Source organism: Calliopsis andreniformis, chromosome 6, assembly GCF_051401765.1.
Source record: "Calliopsis andreniformis isolate RMS-2024a chromosome 6, iyCalAndr_principal, whole genome shotgun sequence".
Taxonomy (NCBI): Eukaryota; Metazoa; Arthropoda; class Insecta; order Hymenoptera; family Andrenidae; genus Calliopsis; species Calliopsis andreniformis.
The window spans coordinates 5,597,614-5,621,368 of NC_135067.1; the positions used below are offsets into that span (position 1 = coordinate 5,597,614).

A 23,755-nucleotide genomic window follows, 5' to 3' on the forward strand; every position below is an offset into this window, starting at 1 on the left:
ATTGAGAGCTGGAAAGGCATTTTTTTAAAAATCTGCCAATGCAATTTGATCCTCGTACTGATATAGGAGTTAATAAATATTTGTCAGAACGTGTAAGACAACAGTAAGAGCAGTAAAGGTAACAGAAAGGAAAATCGGAAGATGAAAGGAGTTTTCGATTTCAACTAATGCTGCACGATATTAAAGCAGATGTTTTATGTGCCATATAAAGGACAACAATCATTTTTAAGAATGGATAGCGTGCAACAATTTTTATATAAAGAACATTCTTCAATATAAAAAACAGTGGAATATTCAACTTATGCCTCGAATTGGTAAAAATTATTCTATTTTTTTTTAATAAAATTAAAAAATATTTAACAGAAAATTAGGATAATCGTATCCTCTAAGATGTAAATGAAACAAGTATTCGAAATTACTATAAAAAAATAAGCATACCTAATTACATCAATTGTGCAATCCTAAATGGTCGTGCAATTGCTAAAAAAATACTTTTGACATTACGTTTGTACAGAATAACAAATCTTTACACACATTTATTAATAATTATCATCCTTTACAATATTGTTTTTAAATATACAATACATTTGTGAATATAAGTAACTTTGCCTTTATATAAATTTCTTTCGTCATGTTATTCATAAGTTATGGTATCTTTTTATGTATATTTTGTGGAAAAGAAATGATAACAATATTTTTTATTTTGTCATTGATATTTTCACATTCTAAAATCTAAAACTCCAAAAGTAGAACGAAATATTTTTTGTTTGTCCTAATGATATTACAAAGAGACAAATTTCTAAATCCTTATTAAAAGTAACATTCAGGCAAAATCAAAGTGAGAAAATGATTTCGAAAAACGAGAAGGCCTGCTCCGAGTTTACAGAAAGAAAACGCTGTACCCCTTTTACTAGTTAAATATCCTCTCATTAGAATAAGATCAACATTATTCAGTTTAGATAGGATTATATCCTCATTAATAGACTGTGGATGTTTATGCAGATTTCTATTTACACACAAAATTAGAGAAATCGAACCTAATTAGAGGTTTGTTTTACCCTTGAAATACTATAACATGTTTATCTTCCAATAATTTCAACGTTTTTTTTCAATATTATATGAATTCTGCCCTTTTTTGTACACTAAAATTTTCCATAAATATATACAAATCTGCAGTCGACTCATCAATATCGACAGTTCCTTTTAATGAGATCCTCTTATCATTTTGTTAGTTCCTAAACACTATTTCCGCAACGTGGCCATTAAGAACGCTGTACGTAGCCAAACAGACAGTGCCACTGTAAAAGTAAAGCGGCAATTCCACAGTGGAGCAAATAATGCTCTCGAAGCCGATACACGTTTATCTCTTTGTTTTCTGCATTTCACGTATCCGCGATGCTCACTTAGAAACAGCTCGTTGTGGAAAAGTGGTTAACAACCCCACCTGGTCCGCTCGGGCGCGGCCTTTCCCCTTAGGTCTATAAAGCCACCAGGAACCTACTCCTACCGAACATTCACTCGGCACTTCGTCACTCATTTTGTTCACCATGTGGCTGCTTATCCTTGCAGGTGAGTGTGCTACATCACCCTTCTCGAGGAATAAAAACGACCGTTTTAGTGTTCACCTTGGCTTGTGATTACTGTTGTTACTGTTGTCCTTGTGAAAAATTGGATCGGTACTTGGAGGTGTTCGGCATTCCGTTAAAAATTTTGTGCAATTTGGGAACCGATTTGGAACAGTTCAGGGGTCCAAGGATACTGGGATATATCTATGTATATAGTTGCTGGGGATGTTATTGAAATATCTGTGGTTGTAAAACAAAATTATCTAAATCACATGTGTAAAGTTTTCAGCTTCAATGCTCTCTTATGGATTTGTGCCTTCTTGAACTTATTCTTAGGTGAAAAACTTCTTTTAATGTCCCTTCTTGTTTCTAAAAATATAAATTCTATATTCTAGATGTCAATGAAGGTCTTAACTCGTTTTGCCTTACACCCACAAATATGTACAGTCTGTTTTAATTTCTTCGGGGGTAAATTGATTGACATTGAAATTAATATTTTATATCTTGTTAATTGAGGGAGTTTTTTTCATGGTAAATATTGAGTTGTCACGGACAATAGGTTTTACAAACTAATAATTAATAATTATTAGTACTATTTATTAGCGCAAAATATTAATATTTTATGAAATATTATAAAGAAGTTGGATACTTAAATACCACCAAGATTTTAAGCATACTTACATGGTAGTATTGTAATGTAAATGGTACTACAAAGTATTATTGGAACACAAAGGGTTAAAATGAATATGTGTGTTGACATTAACATTTATTTGACAATACTTGATAGATTTTATGATCTAGTTTTTCTAAAATGACGCTTATTGCAAAACACTAATTGAAATTAGATCCCTTATCGATTTCCTTTAACAGAAATTTTATACGAGCATTTATTACCTTTTTTTTATTTTTATTAGTATGATTGAATAAAAATTTAAGTCTAGTTTAAAGCTGTGAAGGGAGAAGTTTTCTTCATCCGAAGAAATAATCAAGTTCCACACAGTATTCACTAGTTAATTAGAAACAAACTTTTATATGAGAATACTATATTAAGGTGCTGATTTATCATTCATACTAAATGCAAAAATAATAGATCGTTGCATTACGTAGATTAATTAGAAGCCATTGTCAGCCCTTTCTATTCCTAAAAAAGTAAACTATTAAAAATGAATTATGATATCAAGAAATTCATTTTTCACTATAGAATCTAATAAAATGTTTCGTAGTCGCTCTAATACTTTTCCAAAAACTAATTTCTTGAAGCTTCTCTCTAAATGTTGCCATACGTTCTCCTAATTACCAAATGGCATAATAATAAACCGTCTTAACTTCAAATTTACCGTGAAAATAGCAAACAGCAAGTGATTATTTGTCATTTTATAAACTGTTTATATATCAACCTAATTCTCATAAAAAAACTTTTTCCTAAAATTCTTTTTCACATAATTTTTCGCGATTTATCACGACTTATCACAATTACTGTGATTTCGTAATAGTAATAGGTTCTTGGTTCGCTTGTCACTTAAGTGGCTCATTTGGTCGAGTACAAATGGCATAAATTTATTTGGAAAGGGGAATTGCGAGGCATGTCAGTGTGAACTGCTCCTTAAAATTAGGAGCCGTGCAGAACGCGACTTTCCTCAATTCGCTGGATAAACTGGTGCGCACGGGCACTGCATCACTGCATGTGTATTAGAAACTTGCTTCCCAGAGCAGCCTAGCTCGCTTTCGCATTTCGGTTTGCTTATACACAAATATGCGCTCCCGTCGTTCGTTCCTTCGAACGTTGGAATTTCGTTCTTTTCCGCGGCTCTTGCATTTTCATGAACAAGATTTTGAGATGGATCGATCTCGAAACCGTACATATTAGAAAGTTTCCTTTATCGACGACATTAGCAACCACCGTGCACCGTATATGATAATTTCCGCGAACGCTCGACTCTCACTAGTGAAACTGCAAACGACCAGAGCATTTCCAAAGAAACACTTTGTAAATAAACTCCGCGTAAATGTGTCTAGGAAGCGGAAGAAGAATCGATTATTACGGTAATAGTAGCAAGAACGACTGCGTATGTAGCTCGTAATGATGTTGAGGAATCCTCGCCATCAGTGTTGAAGAACTGTCAATATTTATTTCTGAATACAGTATTGGAAATAAATATTACTAGATAGTTATTGTGAATGTTAAAATTAGTTGTTACTATGAGTAGTAAAAGTAAAAGTAACATTGTTATCGGTAAGCTGAATAACAAAATTGGTTTTAATAAGATTGAGTTGATGTGATTAAAGAGCAGTACTTTGACCTATTGGAGATCAGTCAATAGTATTTTATTTTTTAGACTACATAATTTGGTTGTTCGTTTAAAAATCGAGAGTTCTATTTTATTATTTTTAAACAGTAGAGTATTTATAACTAAATGTTGTGAAAAACACAATAAAAAGTAGAATTCAATATTGTACATTCGGTAACACAAATTGCAAGTGGAATGTTGCGTTTATGCAACGTTGGTTCTTTTAATGACTTAATTATTCTTTCATATGTGTAACGTTAACAAAACTCCCAATAAACATTGTATGAATTGTACTACTAGTCGAAAGTTAGGAGTTATTGTCGAAATCGAGAAAAATGACGATCACTTTGTTAAACACACAATTTAAATAACTATAAATAATTATATTAATTTATTCAATTATAATAAAACAGTTGTGATTATTATATTATTGTAAATACATAATATATGTATTTTAGAAAGTATCTATTAATTCAGAATAAAAATTACTGTGTGGAAATATAGTATGGTTTTAATGAAAATTAGCAAGTGATTTCAATTCCTTAATCTGTAGTGTATGTAATACGTAACCATTAAAATATAGCATTTAAAATGAGTCTGAATAATGTTCTTAAATTTATGAGTAATTTCAAGTGCAATTTAACGGTAGACCCTGAATTGTTTGTATTTTAATTTCCAACCTTGACTTCCCTTTCTGTAAATAGCTTTTGTTCGATCAGTTATTATAATTGTAAATGCTCTAGATTATCTAATAATTATAAATCTGTGATAATTGAATACAATCACATTAATGTTTTGCCACGGAACAAGTGCACTTTCTCTGCGAATCGTAACGTAATACTTGCACTCGACATTAGTGAAACCTACTGGGAGAATAATTTGAAAAAGGTGGTGTTATTTATGCGTGTGAAGCTAATTAATCAGGTTCAACGTGCGGGAAGAAATATCTCTTTGTGGTCTTATTAAAAAGTGTAGTTAGCATAAATACTATTAAAACCGTTTTTCGACCATTTTTTGTAGGTTTTGAAATTTTTAGAGTTTTTAGAAAGAAGCAAAGTTAGGAGAAGAAAGAATGTGTGAATGAATTAAAATACATTCAATTATTTCCACGTCCCTGACCCACATACGACATGTATTGAATTATAATATTAATTTCAGCTTGCCATATTTATGTTAAGTAATAGTATCTATATTTTATTTGCAATATTAGCTTTTTTATATGTACTTATTATGAAATACGTTCTTGCAATTAAAATTTCTATTCGATATGATTATTTATAATATCAATATCTATAAAATAAATTTTAAACGAAACATATATGTATATTGATCGTTTGTTGAAAAAGCAATCATCGTTAATCATTTTTCTACTTTGAATCAAATGATGAGAGTGAACACTAAACTCTAAATAGCTGGGCATGAAAATGATTAATTGCCGATTTTTACGGTAAAAGAATTTAGCGAAACCGCGTATAATCGACTCAATGGCTATGTAGAAAAAAGTTTTGTTGCAAAAGGAATACGCATCGTGTTTCAGAAAAGCAAATTTTATTGATTTTTGGAAACAAGAAATGTTTATAAACTTTCTGATTTCTATTTGAACTGACAAAAGTTACTTTCTCTTAAATTGTACTTAACTAGAATTAGAAATTAGCAACTATAACTCCGTCAGTTAAAGATAGTAAAATGATAGTAAAATTTATGGATGAATGCTGCCCTGGAATTTCAATCATCAACCACTTGCGTTTAACTGCATAATTAGTTAGAATGATACAAATAATTTCAATAACTACTTTCGACAAAATTATATTATTTGAGTATACTATTACATTATAAAGGAACATACACTGATTTTTAACAAATTGAGTTCTTCAATAATTGAAAATGTTATATAATTTTATAAATAACTTAACCGGGAAGAGAAAACACGTTGTGTTTAACAATTTACTTAATTCTCATTAGAATAAAATTAAATAGTCAAATAATAAGTAAACTGTGGATTAGTTGTGTTTCTTTCTAATTTAAACGTAAAAATTCTTTTTTTCTGTCCTAAATACAATTGCATCAAATAAACCTCGAACATTGAAATGCTTGTAACTCAAAATTAAATTGTAATCGAAGCGAGGCCGTATCGAAATTGTTAATTTTCAGTTTGGTGTTTTGCTTCGACGCCCGGCTTATTTGGCGTTAAGTGCATCCAATTGATTACATGGCATCAAAGTAATGGCTTGTCAAACACTTCATGAAACGCAAAATTAACAGGGATTAAGAAATGGGCATTGACATTTCATTGGATTGCTTCATAAATGACGTAAATTTTGTTTATCTTTAACTCATTCGGTTGGAAACTGAAGCAAGTTCAGAAATAAATTTTTGTGTAATTTTTTGAAACTTGAACAACATCATAAAATAATAATTAAACATTTCACAAAATAATAAACAACCTTTTCTATTCTCTACTCTCTGCGTTTAGATACTTTAAATATTACTTCTCAATAAAGCGATGACTATTACATCTATTTATTTCCAACTATTAGTTAATTAATTATTTGTATATTTTTAAAATTTTCTGTACTTTGCTGTCTATCTACAATACTATCAGAAGTTACGAAACAGTTTTGGACCTGATATTATTTACTCCTCTTTTTTGATTTTTACTTAAATAATCTTGTACAAGTGTCTTTTTAAAGATGCTAATCTGTTTGTGCAATATCCTGAGAGTAGGCGCGGTAAATCATGCTTTCTCAACAGAACATTTTTTCAATTTCTGCAATATCCGTTTTGTCAAGTAGTTATAGATTATCCTGGCGGAGAAGATCTGTTTGTTTTGTTCAGTTGCTCACGATGATAATTTAATCGACTTTGCTACATACTATAAAACATGTAACTCTATGTTTTATGAACCACATGAACTATACTTTCTAAAGATCTTGATTAGTTTTAATGGTTAATGTTACGAGAATATCTACTGCTCCACATATTAGGAATTAGTCCAAAAATCTAAAAGTATTTCGATAGTTTAGACAGAATAACAGAAAACAGAACAGGAATTTTTCCTGAAATTTTTTCTAACAACTTTCAATAATTTACATTTTTTTAAATATATCGTGTAGTAAAAGGTGATAGCGTATTTTTGAAGTAGATCTGAATTATGATAATTTTGCTACATTTGTTTTTAAATAATTTACTTTTTCGTTTTATCAGCAATTTCATTTAATTAACTTAAGAAGCAACATTTCAATATTTTCAATTTTGTATTGAGTACAATGAGTATTACTCATTGTCAAATTACATCAAATTTCGTACAATGAGTAGTACTTCAAATTTAATTTAATTTCGCTTTTATAACGAATATCACGTTCTTTGAGAATACAATAAATATATAAATTTATTCTGCAGTAGTTCCTAAAATTTTTTCTAGTGATTTCATAAAATACTGCAAATTTTATACATATGATTTATTTTATAAATAAAATTTAGTGGCTGTTTGAGTTATGTGTACTATTTTTAAATGTAGTTATTTCTTGCATTCTTTCAATTTTCTTACATAAAAAAGTTCGAATGTAAAACATGCTTATCCTCAATTTAATATGTAGTATTTGCTTGTTATAAAAAAAGAAACAAGTAGTAGAATAATTTAAAAAATCAAAAAAAATAGCGACAAGCTTATAGAGAAAATAATCTGTACATATATGTACGGGAAATTGAAGATACAGAGAAAAATAAACACTTGAAGCATATTGAGTCGTCAGATTATTTTATTGGCATTTAAAAGTGAGAAACTATTACTTTAATGTGTATAAGTAACACCACATATGGGAATCGAACTATAGTTGCAGCCGACGTTTAGAAATCGTTTTAACTACTTTAAGTCGTTTCTGTGCAATAAAACCGCGCTTTCGTACTGAGGGGAAATCATAACCTCGTCCTTGGTGATTTCACATTAAACGGGATTTTGAAGGAATTGTAACGTTGTTCTTCGACGCTCGTGACTTCATTCCGGAGGAACCTGTATAGTGAGAGAGTAGAGTCAATCATAAAGTAATAATAACAAGCTGTATGGATGCAGTGGTGCTGTGGATCGACGGGTTTTATTGACTTTCCAAGTCATCGTCCGATTGCATTGACTTCCGGTAGATCTGCAGGAGTTCGCGTGAGATTTCTATTTTTAATTGCCTCGTGATATGGATGTAAATTGATGCAAAACCTAATCAATTTATAAACGATTATAATCATTGAAACATTTCGCAAAGCATTCTACCAACACCTTTTTTGATCATTGCTATGATATCAAATACGCTAAGTCAGTACTTTGTTGCCTGCATAAAATTCATCTTCAAATTTCAAATTATGAGCAATGATTATTAGATTGAGCGATTACGAAAATTTCCATTTGAGTAAAAAATATAATTAAAAACAGCATTAAGCTGCCAGTGGCTTTGCATTCCTCGATATTAAATTCCTCATAAAGTTCACAATATTTCTTCAGTCTTAAAGAAAATTTAATGTAAAGTATTTTTTGCTACCAATTTCTTCTAATCAGTAATATTAATTATCACTTTGTTTAACAACTCTTTCTTATTTTATCCTTATGCAATAATCTTTTCACTTCTCAAAGTTTTCAAGTGTAATTTTCGAATTGAAACATCCCAAAAATTCTATGAAATGTTCGACTGACCTAAAGAAGTTGCTACTGAACGTAGCATAGCAATCACGTCGTTGCAAGCGAAGTGAAAATGACAAAGCGCTTCCACGAATGCATCGCAACTGTACAATTGAATATTAATTTTCGTTATCTTGTGGGAGTTACGCGAGGACGAAATAGAATTGAAAAGTTTCCTTTCATTTAGCCAGTGAGTGGCAAAAAGTTGGAACGAACTCTTTGTTCGAGCAAGGCCATGCCCCAGAAATATTTCAAATAGCTGTGATTTCTTTCGAGTCGATTCCAGTGAAGACGGCATCGCTTTTCCTCGAGCTATTTTCGTTCGTTGAGCAGAAAAACTATCGATTATAAATCATAATTCATGATTCGACTACCATAATGTAGTTAATGTGGCAGTTTTCTTTATTTATTTCCGAACGACATGAAAGTCTATAGGCTCTTTCAATGCGTTTGATTAGATCATTATACGGTGAAAAAGCGACCGGAAAAAGTTAGTTTACTGTAGGGCACCAGCGGCGCGGAATCTTATATACTCGTGTCACTTCGGATTGAGAAATCTATGTTGGAAAGCAAAATAAAGTGGACATGCGTATACATGTATATGCTGCACAATATCACCTTTCTAACCAGTAGTTTAGTCTAGCTCAAGACTGCAGTTACTATAAGTTTATAGCTTGAAAGGAAACATGGGTTTCTTCTATATTTTACTATATTTTTATGGTGCGTTTCGAATGATTTTGTAATTATTTTATTTATTTTACGCTGGATCGATGGAAAATATTCTTGGATTTTTTTTTTAGAGAAAATTGTTGATTATTTACCATCGTTCGAGCAGAGGATATATGGTATTAGGAAATTATGAACATAAATTAACTTTCTATTAAAGCATCTGGCAAAATTTCCTGCTTAATCTACTATATAATTTTTAATGACGGTTCTAATTCAGTGTAAAATTAGATACATGATTATTGTTAATTACTATAGAGCAGTGCATCGACTAGAGTTTATATGTTCTATGCAAGGGAATTTTTATTACAAATATCGGTTATACCTCGATGCAAGACTTTATGTATACTTTAATATTTTTTAATTGAGTTTTTCATTTGAAAAAATGTAGATAATTTTTTAAATTACGTACCTAAATCATTTACAAAAGACTAACTGTTCTTACGTATGCGGTCCGTGAAATCAAACAGCTTTCATTTATATAATACTATTCCTTTAATAATATATATAATACCTTTTCATACAATAAATATTTCAGGACTAATTTCAAACCTCTATATTAACCAATTTATGTATTATTTATTATTCAGCTATAATAAACCCTATGAATATGTAGAAACTGAGCTTATAAAAAATTTGAACATACGACAGATTGACAGATTATAAAACATTTAAAATTCAAATTCAAAATTACTATTGCTTATTTTAATTTATACATTTTCTTATTTAGTAAAATCTATACTGCAATAAGAAACGATTTTTAAACGCATGGAACCCACATGACTTGTCGTAGAAGTATCTACTTACTGAAGAAAACTATGATTTACGATTCAGCATAATGAATTTAATTGGGGAAGAAAAACCTCTGTATGTAGGCAGTAAATAGCTCAAGTGGTTGATGGAAATAACAGTGTTTCAAAACGTGGGTGCAACAGTCCACAAGTAGAAATCGATTCCAAGAAGTAGCCAATTATTAGAAGACAAACTTCGTGCTTGGGTCAAAGGTTTATTGTCGAAGCACGAGGAGCAACCTTTTCAACCTTGCCATTAGACACAGCGAGCTCTGAGCTTATTAGGAAATTTGAATATCGAATTAGATGTTGAATTAATGAAGCTAATAACGGAATGAATATTTTTGTCTCGTAATTTCATTGGTATTTGATAGTCCTGATTTCTCTCGTGTCCTTCCAATTATTGTAAGTAATATAATTTAATGTGTGGCTCGGTTTTTTGTTTATCAACTGCTTTTTTAAAATATTTTAAGGAATGTTGTGTTCAGACTCTTAGTTTGATGAAATAATAGTTACATATTAATTAAATAATTTAAAGGTTTAATGGAGGTATAATTTTCTTTTTAATTGATCATGACATTTTTTAAATATTATCAAAATAATTACAGAAAAAGTTAATAGCTTTTTTCAAACGAAATAAAAGAGATGAATTTTAATTTACTAACTAGGGATTCATACTTAGTACATATTTTTAGTATACGCTGAATTTAAATTAATTTACTTGTTTAATTTTTTGAAAGCAAAAAGGTATCTAGAACATTATAAGAACAGTATAAAACATACAATTACAACATCGTATTTTATTAGTGTATATATGTCATACATCTGTTACACATTTTCATCAATACTTATGCAATACGTACTCAAGAATGATCTTGATAAAAGTGTTTTTCACTTGCTAAAAACAAAATCATAACTCAATATTTTAGTATCGGTTATTTATTTTGAATGATTATCATCTTTGAGTAACAATGCAGTTTTTTACTAAAATTTCACAATTTCTCATCTCGCTAATTAAATTAATCTTCTTTTATTGCTAGCTACGTAATTGAAAAGTATTATTCTGCTATACTATTTAAAATAAAAAGAGAATACTTTTCGAGAGAAAAATATTTACCTATGTAGACATAATTATTGCATTACTTGTTTACAAAAAGAAACAAAATAACAATGTTCACGAAAAATTGTCAAATTTATAAATCTTATATTTTACAAGCGTGCATAGTAAAAAAATTATTTGCTCACCTTCAACACATTCCATCAAATCAAAGTTTCGTCGAATAGACCTCCCATTATTTTTTTCATATTTGTAGACCTGCAATATGCTTTCAGAAGCGCGTACTTACTTTTAAAGTGCGTGAAACATTAGATGCCCTTAATCGGTAAAACCAGAAAATGTATACGCATGTTGTACTGCAGAAACTTAAGGCGTTAATTAAATAAGATTCGTTAACCTAAGGTTGTTACTTAACTTTCAGTTGAGGACGGCTCGACTTATTACTCAACGCGAACAAATTGCTCGTATCTGTGCAGTTTCTCGCACGGTAACAAAGGAAAAGAGGAGGCAATGTTCAGGCTTCCTTTTTCTCCTCTTGCTTGAAACAAAGATTTTTCAGTGAGAAAAACGTTTCAAGATCGATCTAACCTGCGACGCAATGTGGAAATGATTTGGCAATCTGTTCTCACCTTAAGAAATTCTCGCAATCTAACATCTTTGAGCATGTTTGCGATTTCGTGCAAAATAATTGGTATACATATACGCACAGTGAGAATATTTACGATGAAACTTCAGAATTTACCTTTTTGTATTTCTGTCAATAGTAATTCGAATTTTTATTTTCTACACATTTTATGGTTACTATAAAGCATTTGCTTGATGGAGTTTAGAAGTTATTTAATATTGATGTATTTCAGAAATTCGTGTGGTTCTATTTATAAACAAGTAAAAATGCAGTTCTACATATATTTTTCTGTGAGAAGTTTTTTGAATCATTCCTCACCAAAATAGATATAAAAATGTGATCCGTTTCTCAAATTATAATATTATAGATACTTGTAACATTAATTGTGTTATTGTATTATTACAAATAATTTTGTTGAAAATTGTTGATCACACGAAGTGTAGAATTTTTTATAAAAATAATCTTGTTCGTTAAATTATTTTCTTAAAAGCATTATGAAAAATAAAATCTAGCGTTTCAAAAGTGAAAATGGATAAAAACAAATATAAATAAGTACGTAAGAACAAAATGAAATCAGACACTAATTTTATATTAGTGTTCTTTCTAACTTTCTTTTTTTTTGTCAGTAATATTTACAACTAAATATTTCATGTAATTAGAGTGACAGTAAACTTTCAATCTGTGAAACTATAATTGCACGTCGTCCTCGTGGTTTAAGTTGCGGGGAAAGTTGATCGTAAATACTGATATTTCCGTTCTAAAAGGGAAATGCGTACACATACATTCCTGTGACGCTCTTTTATTTTCTTAATGGTATAGTCTTCCCATTTTTTTTCATTTTTAAAAATTATCTTATATAGGGTTCTAAATATCTTTTAATATAACATTTAATATATTTTTAACTGATTTACAAACCTAACGTAAAAAGTTGATTTGCGCTAGTACCAACTTTTATTCGAATATTTTCTGTACGTTTCGAATTGGAAATATTTGCAACACATTCTTTTATTATCTTTGTTACGATATGATATGCTTATTTATTTCATATTATATTTCTTATTTATTTCTGTTCTTCATATGCGCTTATCGTTAGTAAATTCATGTAATAATATAGGTTTCATATTTGGGTGAATATAGAAAGTTAACCTATGCTGTACTTTTGCAATAAAGTTTATTAAACGCTTTTTTATATATTTATTCGATACTTTTATCCTTGCAAGGAAATAGCTTTATGGACATAGCATCTTTAATATCATTTGTGTAATAATTTCGCCCAACTTTGCTGTGGTTTCTAGACTTTACGGGATGTAGTTTAATTCGTTCAAAAGATAGCTGTAAGAAGTTTCTCATTTTTTGTGTCGTTAGTGGTTTTCGCGGTTTCAGTAAAGAAATAGAACAGAACGAAAAGGTGTGATATAATCCGATGGATGTCAGGATTCTTACGTTGCTAAATAAAAAGATGTCCTGCTTATCGTATATAATATGTCATTCGAACAAATTTTTTTATTTTTAAATATTCAAAGTGACTTATGCGTTTCATGTTGCATGTTACGTGCAAATATCAATTTGACGTTGCATTTGTTGTGTTTTAAAACTATTAGCAACTATTTGTCAATATTATTAAATTAGTAGATATTTTTATAAAAAAGGTATTATACACAGTATATTATGTTGTTTATCGAAAGTGGTTTAACAAATTTTGAATAATTTAATCCCTTCTTATCGTAACCTTCCATGTAGAGCCATGCAAATTTGTTGAAAGTATCGTGTGTCTGCATATAAATGCACAATTCTTGAATACCAGTTTAATCTGTCATATATTTTCTAAATATTCGTTGCAATATAATGTAATTTTGTAATATCATTTGATAAGCATCGTGCTACTTGTGATGACAAAACAGTGCATGGAACATATAAAAAAATTCTCTTTTATGAAAGACTTTAGAAAGTGTGGTCTTTATTAAGTAGAATGGATCGAAATATGTCAGACTAAAAAAAGAATTTAATAACAAAACAGATAAAATAGATGATTATAGATAGGATTAAAACAGTTTAATATAGAAGTCAGTCGTATTCTACAATCATTACTGATGAAATATTTAGAAGGAATTATCTACATTTTTCATTCAATTCATCATCATTAAAAAAAAAAAGAATTGAGAAAGTATTAAAATAACAAAAAGCATTAATAAGTCTAGATAGTACAATTGAAAATAAACTTGACACAGACATTTTTGTCGTTAAATTAATTACTTAATATGAAAAACAAGCGTTATGCTTGATCAATATCTATTTCTAAACATACAATTAATCTCGTTTCACAAAAAACTCTTTTCTAAGGTTGTTGAAACAGTAGGACTATAGTTCGTCACGATTTTTTGAAAAGCGAGTGGAAACATAATAGCCAAATTACTCTGTGCTCAATTAGACAGATAAAATCAGACACTTGTTCGACAACGATCTGTACTGGCCAGTAGACGTAAAGTATAAAGTTACTTCTCAGCATGATAATGCTAGACTATGTTGCACAAGTAGGCCATAAAGGATTAAAGAACTACAGTGGGAAGTTTTACTTCACTTTTTTAGTGTCCTCCTATTGCGTCGCATCGTTCATCTATTTCCATCAGTACAATAAGAATGTTTAAAGAATAAAAAAACAGAATCGTTCAAATTATTTACAACTTCTATTTAAAGCATTCTTTTGGGGAAGTATAAGATTCATAAAATCTGAAGAAATTGCTAAATAAGATATCTAACTGTAGTAATTATGTACCTGTAGTGAACGTAATTATAGCAATAATTTAGCAGTGGAATGTTGCCACAATTTTATTAGATAATTTCAACAGCGATGATTCATTTTCTTCGGTACAGATAGTTTTGTGATGAAGATATTAACAGTTGAACTAGCAGTTGAAACCATTGCGTCCAATAACAACTAGGCGTTGTTGTGAATGTTCTTTGCACAGGTCAACGTATGATGTTTTGATTAGTCATTCTGCATTGTATTAATCTCAGTTCTTCAGTCAAGCGCTTTTAATTGCATGCACCTGCCGTTTCTGATTCTTGATAGAAGTTGTCTATAGAGAAAGACCGGTTTAATGGAGCGACTATTACAAGATTATTATCATTGTATTTTCTTCTGCGAGGAGGAAGGAGAAATGCAAGAAAAGTTTCCTACAGGTTCACTTTCACAACCGTTTGACACTGATCGATAAAGCTAAGGTCATTATTTTTTTGCGTAACCGCATCAAGTTAAAGCGTGGTTTTACAAGTCCGCAAATTTAACTTATTTGAAGTTTTGTTCGAACGAATTTAATGTATTTTAGTAACATTGACCGTGCTATTAATTAACTAGACGTAGATAACTAATTTTTAATTTCCAGTTTTACAAGAAAACACGATTTTCCTTATAAAATCATAATTAATTACTGATTTTAGTATTACCTCAGTCTTTGCTTACTTGATTTACCATTCATTGAGCTAGAAACAATAGCCTTTTTGCCAGCTAAGTTCATTGAGCAGTTAAATTATTCCAGTCACTGATACTACAACTTTGCAAGTCATTAATAAAACAGCAACATAACAGTAAAACATAGCATCAGCTTACGCCCATTATGTCTTGAGAACTAGCTTGCGTTTAACTTCAAATCCGAGCAAAACAACGTCAGAGATTGTTGATCCTGTAGCACTTCCGTGTTCGCCGATGAATAAGCCTTGCGGCTTACGGATATGGCCAGCAACTTTTAAAAAATCAATGCTAATGTATGGATTGGTTATATAACTTTTAAAAAGCTATTTTAGATGACTGATTGGATAATGTGATTTTTTTCAGATGATTTTTACAAAATTATGAAAGTATATAGTGGAAACGTGTACTTATGATTATTTATTTATGCTCAGTTATACAAATTCAAGTGCACAACTATACAATTATTGTACAAAGGTAAATATATGATATAGTGCCTTTGAAGAAAGTTTTAACTTGTTTCATTATAGAATTACATTTTGGTTATTATAAACATTTCTTTGTAAAGTAGTATGAATTAATATTAATTTTATTTTAAAATAGTGTGCATATTTTTACAAAAATCTTAGGCTTTAGCTATTATTATAATAGGCTGAAACTATTTATCTCTCAAAACTGTCAAATAGTATTTCATGAAATAATCTAGTACGTTTAAACAAAGTACTTTTATTTCATATTTTTTACCAAAGTTGGCCAATTGTTCGTAGCTGAAAAGAGATTTCATCTCGCGCCCACTTTTACTTAAGTACTTGGTGTGAGACTCTACCAAGTCTCCTAATTGTCATGCTTAATTATGTCTGTCCAGATATAGGTCATCCATTATTTGCTCTAATACGGTAAAGAAATAATAGAAATAGTTTCGTACCTTTTTTTGGAAAGTCACCGAGATTTAACAACTCCATATTGTCTATGGAGTTACATAAGACATTGTAAGCAGTGGGGCTATCATTAGAAAATGTCGTAAAAGCGGACGCGTTGGCATATGAAAGTCCAACAAAAATTTGTACCAAAGCAGCTGCTATAATATAGAGACCATGTATGCTACCAAATACGCAGTTGACATGTTTTGTATTGCAACTTGGCCGCTGTCGTTTCATTTAATAGCGATGGAACGTTCTTATTTAAAACATCGAAAGTAAACCTCGTGGGAAAAGTTTCTCAGGAGCATGTAACTTTCTCTGCGTTAAACTGCTTTCCCAACTCCTTTCCGCCTTCGGAGTGTACAGTCTCAGTCAAGCAGAACGATATAAAAGTTACCTGCGAATTCATCCTTCCGCAATTTTGTCGAGTCGAATTGCAAATAAGAATCATTTCTTCAAAATCTACGCATTATGTACTCATCTGCCTCATGGTGGTTCCGTGGAGGACTTTCGTTCGATATTTGCCCTGCTCTCATTTCAAATGCAAGTTAATTTATATTAATTAGGTACTTCCTGTAGGATATTAAAACATTTTTATCGTAGGAAACTGCTAAGTATTTTGAAAATATTACACGTTTAATATTAATTTGTTGATCTGCGAAAGTACGAGTTGGCATGTAATGTGTGCATTTTGTTGGGTAACCACGCGTGATTTCGAAAAATGATCTAGATGAAAGAAAGGCGGAAGAAGTTCTGTAGATACGTGATTAGTATTTAGTGTAATTTGCTGAATCAATTTTTAGTTTGTAAATTGTTCGTGTTTGATTATCAAATATATGTAGTTCCATGTAAATAATAGATGTGCACATGGATTCAAATACCTATTTATATACAGCTGTTACATGAAGGCATACAGAATTCATTTTTACCACATAAAATAGTGGAACTCGCACTTTCATATAAGTGTATTTTTTGTATTACAGCCAAAACTTGCTGAATCTTATGTGAATTGAATTTTTGTCAAAAAGTAAACAATTAAAATTAATTGTAAGTTCTATGTCAAATTTATCTCAATAGACACAGTTTATGTCTACAAACAATTCAACAACTGCTCCTTAAAGTTCACGTGTTATAGATATGTATTTACTATGATTAAAATCGACATAGATAAATTATAACTGAATGGTAAATAAGTACCTCACTAATCTTGTCCTAAATTCATTCATCAGTGTTATTTATGCTATGACAAATAAGAAGTTATTAAAATTCAAATTTTAAATATTATCGAAATTATGTCTGATCCTAAATTAGGTATCTGTAGCATTATTCCTTTTATTTGAATTTCTGTGGAAAAATTCATTAAAAAATGTGAGTCACTCTTCTTGTGATAACAAATTAAAATAATAATTTACTGTCCACCTTATGAAGTTCCAGTTAAGGTTTAATTCATAGTGAGAACGTTGGAAGGGGCTAGTAGAATATTCTTTGTTGATCCTAGGGAAAGCCTTTATGACTATTGCATTTCAGTTCTCCTTTCCCCTAAACTGAGCCAACAGAATGACAGTAGGTGGCAATTTCAGCGAATGTGTCTGGGTTTCTCCAACGATTGCGTATGACTCAGCAATAGTAGAGCAGATTTTGAGTTATAAAACAACTTTTTATTCCATCGATCGCTATCTAAAGTTAGCAAAAGTTTCAATTTTTCCAAGTATCGATTCAAATTCTATGATCCTTTCTATTTCATTTTTATAGACCTCGAAAATGAACTACTGAATAATGCTAATGGAACATAGGTCCCCTGCTGAGACATATTCTCTTAAGAACTGTTTCCATGTATTACGTTAAACAATTTATAACTTGAAACGTTTTCTGCTGACAACTCAATATTTCGTGATCCAATTAAAAAGAGTCCATGTATTGCTATTATACTTTTATATATTAACTTTGACTATTTATCAACAGGTCTTCTAGCGGTTTCCGCAGGGAAAGAGACGGTCATTGATGCAGCTGGAAAGACAGAATCGTCCTCTGGCAATGCAGACGACATTGTCATGTTGGAAATCGATGTAAAGGATCCAGTGAAAAGATCTCCATTAACAGCCAATACCGATTACGCTCCTTCTAATCAGTATATTCTTCAATCAGCTGATGGTGTTCAAGGGGTAATAAATGCTTTGTTAAAGACTCCATTTTTTCACATTGCAAACTATTCTGTGGCAAAATAGCTCAGACTGTGTATCTAAAATAATCCTCATTTTAAAATAATTTGTCCATCAAAACAGCTTGTATTTTACTATATTTGGTGTCCATAGTGTAATTACAGAGTTTTGAAAATTTAATTTCTGCGCTCTAACATCATAAATACTATTACAAAAATTTCACAGAATAGTAATATAAGAATATTAAATTAGATTTAGCAGAATAGATTTACAAACTATTATTGAAGATCTATGTAAGCCCTAATAAGTAGATACTAGTAGATGCTCAGAAATTTAATTTTCTAAGTTAAATGTAGGTTACCAATTATAGCTAACATAAAACAAGTTTGACTAGATAATCAGCCCTCCTTATCTTCAATCTCATATTACTTATTTTACTTGTAATATAACTTTTTTCCAATAATAATAATAATAATACAATCAATATTGTACAGAAATAAGTATTTTCTATACAAGTTTACGAGTAAATTGAAAAAATTTTATGAAGGATAAAAAATATGTGCTGAATCTTTTTTCCTGAAACAATAAATGTTTCTAGAAATAGGTAACGTTATTGCTCTCGGTCAACCGTGACTATTAACCGCCTATCACTGACTTAGTGAAGTGACTGACTACGTGATGTATAGTCACGAACATTCCAGATTTTTCTTTCTTATTACATCAACGAATTCGCCTTCGTTATTACATATTCTATTTTTCTATTGCAATAATGATCGCAATTTATTCAGTGCTATCGATCGTGTTGCATGTTCCTGTTCTCATAATCATTTCACTTCACAAATAATACACTTACGCAAAAGCTAACGAAAAAGGAAATTCAGTTCACTTTGGGAATTCAGATTTCATTTTCTGCGAAATTAATTTCCTCTTTTAAAAAAATTTCGATATTTATATGTGTAAAAGTGTAGGTTTTTTTCAAAAGTATAAATATATCAGAAATTAGGTTTCCCATATTTTAATATAGTTTGAAATCATTCCATACGGATCTAACAGTTTCTAGAACCTTGAACCCTTTTTTCGTAAGTAGTGACGTATGCTCGTTATGACGTGTGAATGTTAATCTCGAATTCCAGGTAACGTGACAGTAAAAACAATTGCATTATTAATTTTATTTTAGTAGAAGTGTAAGGTATTTTTGAACTGTTCTCAAGGATAAAGCGAGGATTGGAGAATGAATCACTGATCTGTAACGCTTCAGTACTGCGGGAGGCTTTAAGTACTCTCGAAACCTACACTCGATCATGATCGTTAAGTTGTGTTACACGCGATCGCGCGGACTCTTGCATAACTTTTACCTTCTAATCGGTCTGACCTGACAAAACCGGTAAAACCACACCCAATGGTCGCGGATATATCCGTTTGCAAGTCTTATAGGTCGTGGATATGGTCTGTATATGGTGCACAACCTTGTGTTGCACGTTACCATAGTAAGCCGCTTCAATGGATCTTTATATACCTACTGTAACTTATGGGTTATTGACTCACTCACGTTCTTAGGTGTCTTGAAAAAATCGTTTACAACCTCTGATTATCTTTCAGTTGAGAATTATTCGTTAATTAACAAGAGTGCTGTGAGCATGGAAATATTGGACTGTAAATATAGTTTCCTTGCCTTTTTAACTTCAGTTGTTCCCATTTGATAAGTTATGTAATATGTGGGATGATTTTTTTTTCTTAATTTTATTCTTAGCGTACTTTATTCTTATTATATCTTTAACACGTTTTGTTGGGAAAACGTTAAATATTACAAAATATTTTTGAGAAGATTGTTCAGCAACATTGATACTCTTAGTTACTGTGTTACGTTATAGGTGGAACAAATTTATAATAGGAGTTCGTATTAATTCGATGCTTTTAGAATTTGAAAATTGTATGAGAAATAGGCTTTCTGAAAAGAAATAAATTATTAGAGAATTCTTAGCGAAGTAGGTCTTGTTCATTATAATTAGCTCTGTAATTGTTTGCACACGTGAGTCAGTCTTTTTACTAGTAAGTATTTAGTAGCCCATAATAATTGGTATATATATATATATATTCTTGCGATATAATTTTGGAACATAGCAAATTTTACATTAATTTATTTATTGATACGACTTTCCTTTAAAATATTGATATGCTTAAAGCTTCTGTAAAGTTATTATTTTCAGTTTTGATTTTACTGATAAATTATTAATAATCCAAAACAAATGTTTGTAAATATGAAGCAAAGCGATATAAAACACATTTTCAAGAACTTCGAAATTATATTTTAATTAAACTCAATAGGAGACTCTTATAAATTCTATAATGTAGTAAGTATAAGGTTTAAATAAATTCTATTCTATCTATACAAGTTATATTTTTAGGAAAACAAGGCTGAGGTAAAGGACTTTTTCCTTTAGAAGACGAAAATATAATGAAGGCCTATAATTGATTATTGGGATTCAAAATTTCGAACATTAATGTCTCTATAATCAGAATATATGGTTTACGCTGTTTTGCCTAACATTCATAAATATTTTTCCCAAAAACATGAATCAATAGAATGTAACACGTACCTTATACCTTAAGATTTTGTAAAAAATTGCTTTCTTTATTTTTATTCAAACCTTTATTTCCTTAATATTTAAAACCTGTACTTAAATTTCAGCTGCCACCAGAATATTTAGCCGTCGCCCAACAATATGCCCATGCACAACCGCAAGCGCCACCCCCGCAGCGTAGACCGCAGCCGCCATACTCGAGACAACAGCAAGAGTTGCAACAAGCTTACTACAATTTCCGTAAACCGACGGTAGTGCCACCCAGGCCACGTGCTCAACTCAACCCGCAGGCTCAGGCTCAGGCTGAAGTAGCCGCGGAGATTCAAGCTCAAATCGATGCTCAAAATCGTGCAGACGCTATTCGCCTAGCTCGCTTGGGGACAAGCGCAGGTCCGTACGATGCACCGTCCTATTCTCAGCAAAAGCTGGGAACGTTCGAACAAGAGTTACTGCAACTAGTCTCCGCAAACCAAGCTCAAGAGTTCAAGTTACTGCCGACTCAGCCGAAAGGAAGCTCGTCAGCTTACTCTCAGCAGCTGGTGAGCTACCCAGTTCAGTACGCTAAGCCAAGTGCTGCATCATCTCATCTGCCTGAGCAGTACCACATCGAAACTTCTCCACCTCGTTATCAACAACCACAACAGGCTCCGGCTTATCAAGCCGTTGAGGCACCTGTTCAGTATGCAGTCGCCCAGCCTGCGAAAGCTTACAACCCTTCGCCGCAGTATGATTACGTTGACGAGAATGTGCAACAGAAGGCCTTTGAGGCTCAGGCTCAAGCTCAGGCTCAAGCTCAAGCACAAGCTCAAGCACAAGCCCAAGCACAAGCCCAAGCCCAAGCACAAGCACAAGCCGAAGCACAAGCCCAAGCACAGGCTCAAGCTCATGCACAAGCCCAAGCCTTGGCCTTCCACAAAATTGTGAAGGAGGGTTACAACAAGCACCACTTATATGCCCTGCAACTAGCTGCTCTCACGTCCGATGCTTCCGACAAGCTACAAGGATCTGCTTTGGAACAGATCCAACAGGGCGCTCAAGTAAGCGACGCCGGACGCCATCATCTGCAGGAGCAGCTGCAGCCAAAAGGCGCTGAAGCCGCCTACAATGCGAAGGTGAAGGCGCAGGCGGTTGTCCAAACTGCCGAGGCAAGGAAATTGAAACAATTGTCTGAATTTAAGGCACACAATGAGGCTATCAAGAAACTCGAGGCTCAGCAACAGGCTCACCTTAGGGTGCAAGAGGAACTCAGTAACTACAACATGAACTTCGAAAAGAATCAAAAGCTCGCTCAAGCCTTCGCCCTGGCCCAGGCTGAGGGTCTACTGAAGCTCCAACAAGGAAACAACAACAAGATTAACAAAGAGATAGAGAATATAGCTAATGCTCCACGACCCCCGACTGACGGTGCTCTCCATCGTTACGACCCTGCACCTGGGCCAGGTCTCCCTCATCCTAATGACTACTTCCCTTACGAACAGTTGCAGAAGCTTCAAGCATCCGCCTCCTCGCATGTCGCTCGGTCAGTTCCAAAACCTGAGGAAATTGAGTCTGTGGAAGTGGTGGAAGCTCAGCCTGTCATCACTCAGCCCCGACAGACGCACAAACTGAAGTTCCCTCCGTCGTCCCAGGCTGTCTACGTGTCTGAGTCAGGTCTGTTGAAGAAGTCGCCCATCAAGTCGTTGACTATTGAGGAGACTGTTGAGTCTGGTCAGGAAGGTCCAGTGGTCCAAGCTGCTGTGGCCAAAGGACATGCTCTGTCGGAGGAAGACTTGTCAGCTTTGATCAACGCAGGGTACACTGTCACCCCTGTGCCTCCGAACGCGAAATCTGCTCAGCAGATATACGCAGTGGAGAACACACCAGTGGGTTATTATTCGAAAAAGCAGAAGGCGCCTGTCTTGAGGGCTGAGTACGGTTACGAGGAGGTGATACAGCGTCCACGCAAGCTAATCAGGAAAAACGCGTCGATTCTGAAGCAGAGCGAGAGCGCCGATGCTAGCGAAAAGGTTACGTTTTTGGTACCCCTGGAACGCTCCTTTGGCACTAGACAACCTTCGCTCAAACACGAAAAATAATTTGGTTTAGATGTGTCGTTTGTTATTATTGAGCCATCAATGATGCAAAATGTAACTTCGTTTCATCTTTCATACGTTCACTAAATTGGAGTCCTTGCGGTTCGCGATAATTTAATGATCATTTAATGGTAATTTAATGATTTTATATGTCTGAAAGGATACACATAGGAAATAAATATTAAAGGAATTGTCCATGCAAGATCGGGTTATTGATTTGACTATTATAATTGCATCAACTGATATATCGATACTACGATTGAGTATTTATTAAATAATCTTTTTATTTAAGAACCATTGAATTTATTCATTTATGGAGAATTTAATAGCAAAATACAGTGATGTTCCCCTTTGGTACGTAATAAGTATTAATTTTAGAATAGGGATGACATGTCCTAGATGCGATACGGGCCATTCCCTTTACACTATTCGAAATGTTGAGTTTACATGTTGCTTTTGAGCTATGATTAATGTGAATCAAACATGTTGATTGACAACTATGGTTACGTTGATATTTGTTAATTCGTTATTTTCTAAATTAAAGTTTGAGGTAGCTGAATGTGAATTGTCACGTTAACTTTCTTGTTACCCTTTCATTAACTCTTATACGCGTCAGTCAAAATGAGTAGTCAAGTGGAATCTAAGCTCATCTAGCATAAACTTAGTATGATTAGTTTTATAACGTTAACGAGAACATCAAGTACTTTTTTAAATAAAATCATTACTTGTAGATGGTACGTGCGACGGTGCTAAGTCGAATAATTCTTAATTTATGTTTATTGTTTGTATATACTAGATTTTTACATAATAAATTAGTTCAAAGTTTCGCTTCGTGATATGT

The 23,755-nt window shown here is 32.1% G+C and overlaps 1 protein-coding gene across 1 annotated transcript; it reads left to right on the forward strand.

Moving 5' to 3' along the window:
• Nucleotides 1–38: 38 nt before the first annotated feature.
• LOC143180043 (uncharacterized) lies at nucleotides 39–23,373 on the forward strand. The gene is given in 6 exon segments (XM_076379569.1): nucleotides 39–103; nucleotides 1,477–1,537; nucleotides 1,539–1,569; nucleotides 18,064–18,263; nucleotides 20,950–21,627; nucleotides 21,718–23,373. Coding segments are annotated over 6 exon segments (2,235 nt in total). The 3' UTR covers nucleotides 22,918–23,373.
• Nucleotides 23,374–23,755: the final 382 nt, after the last annotated feature.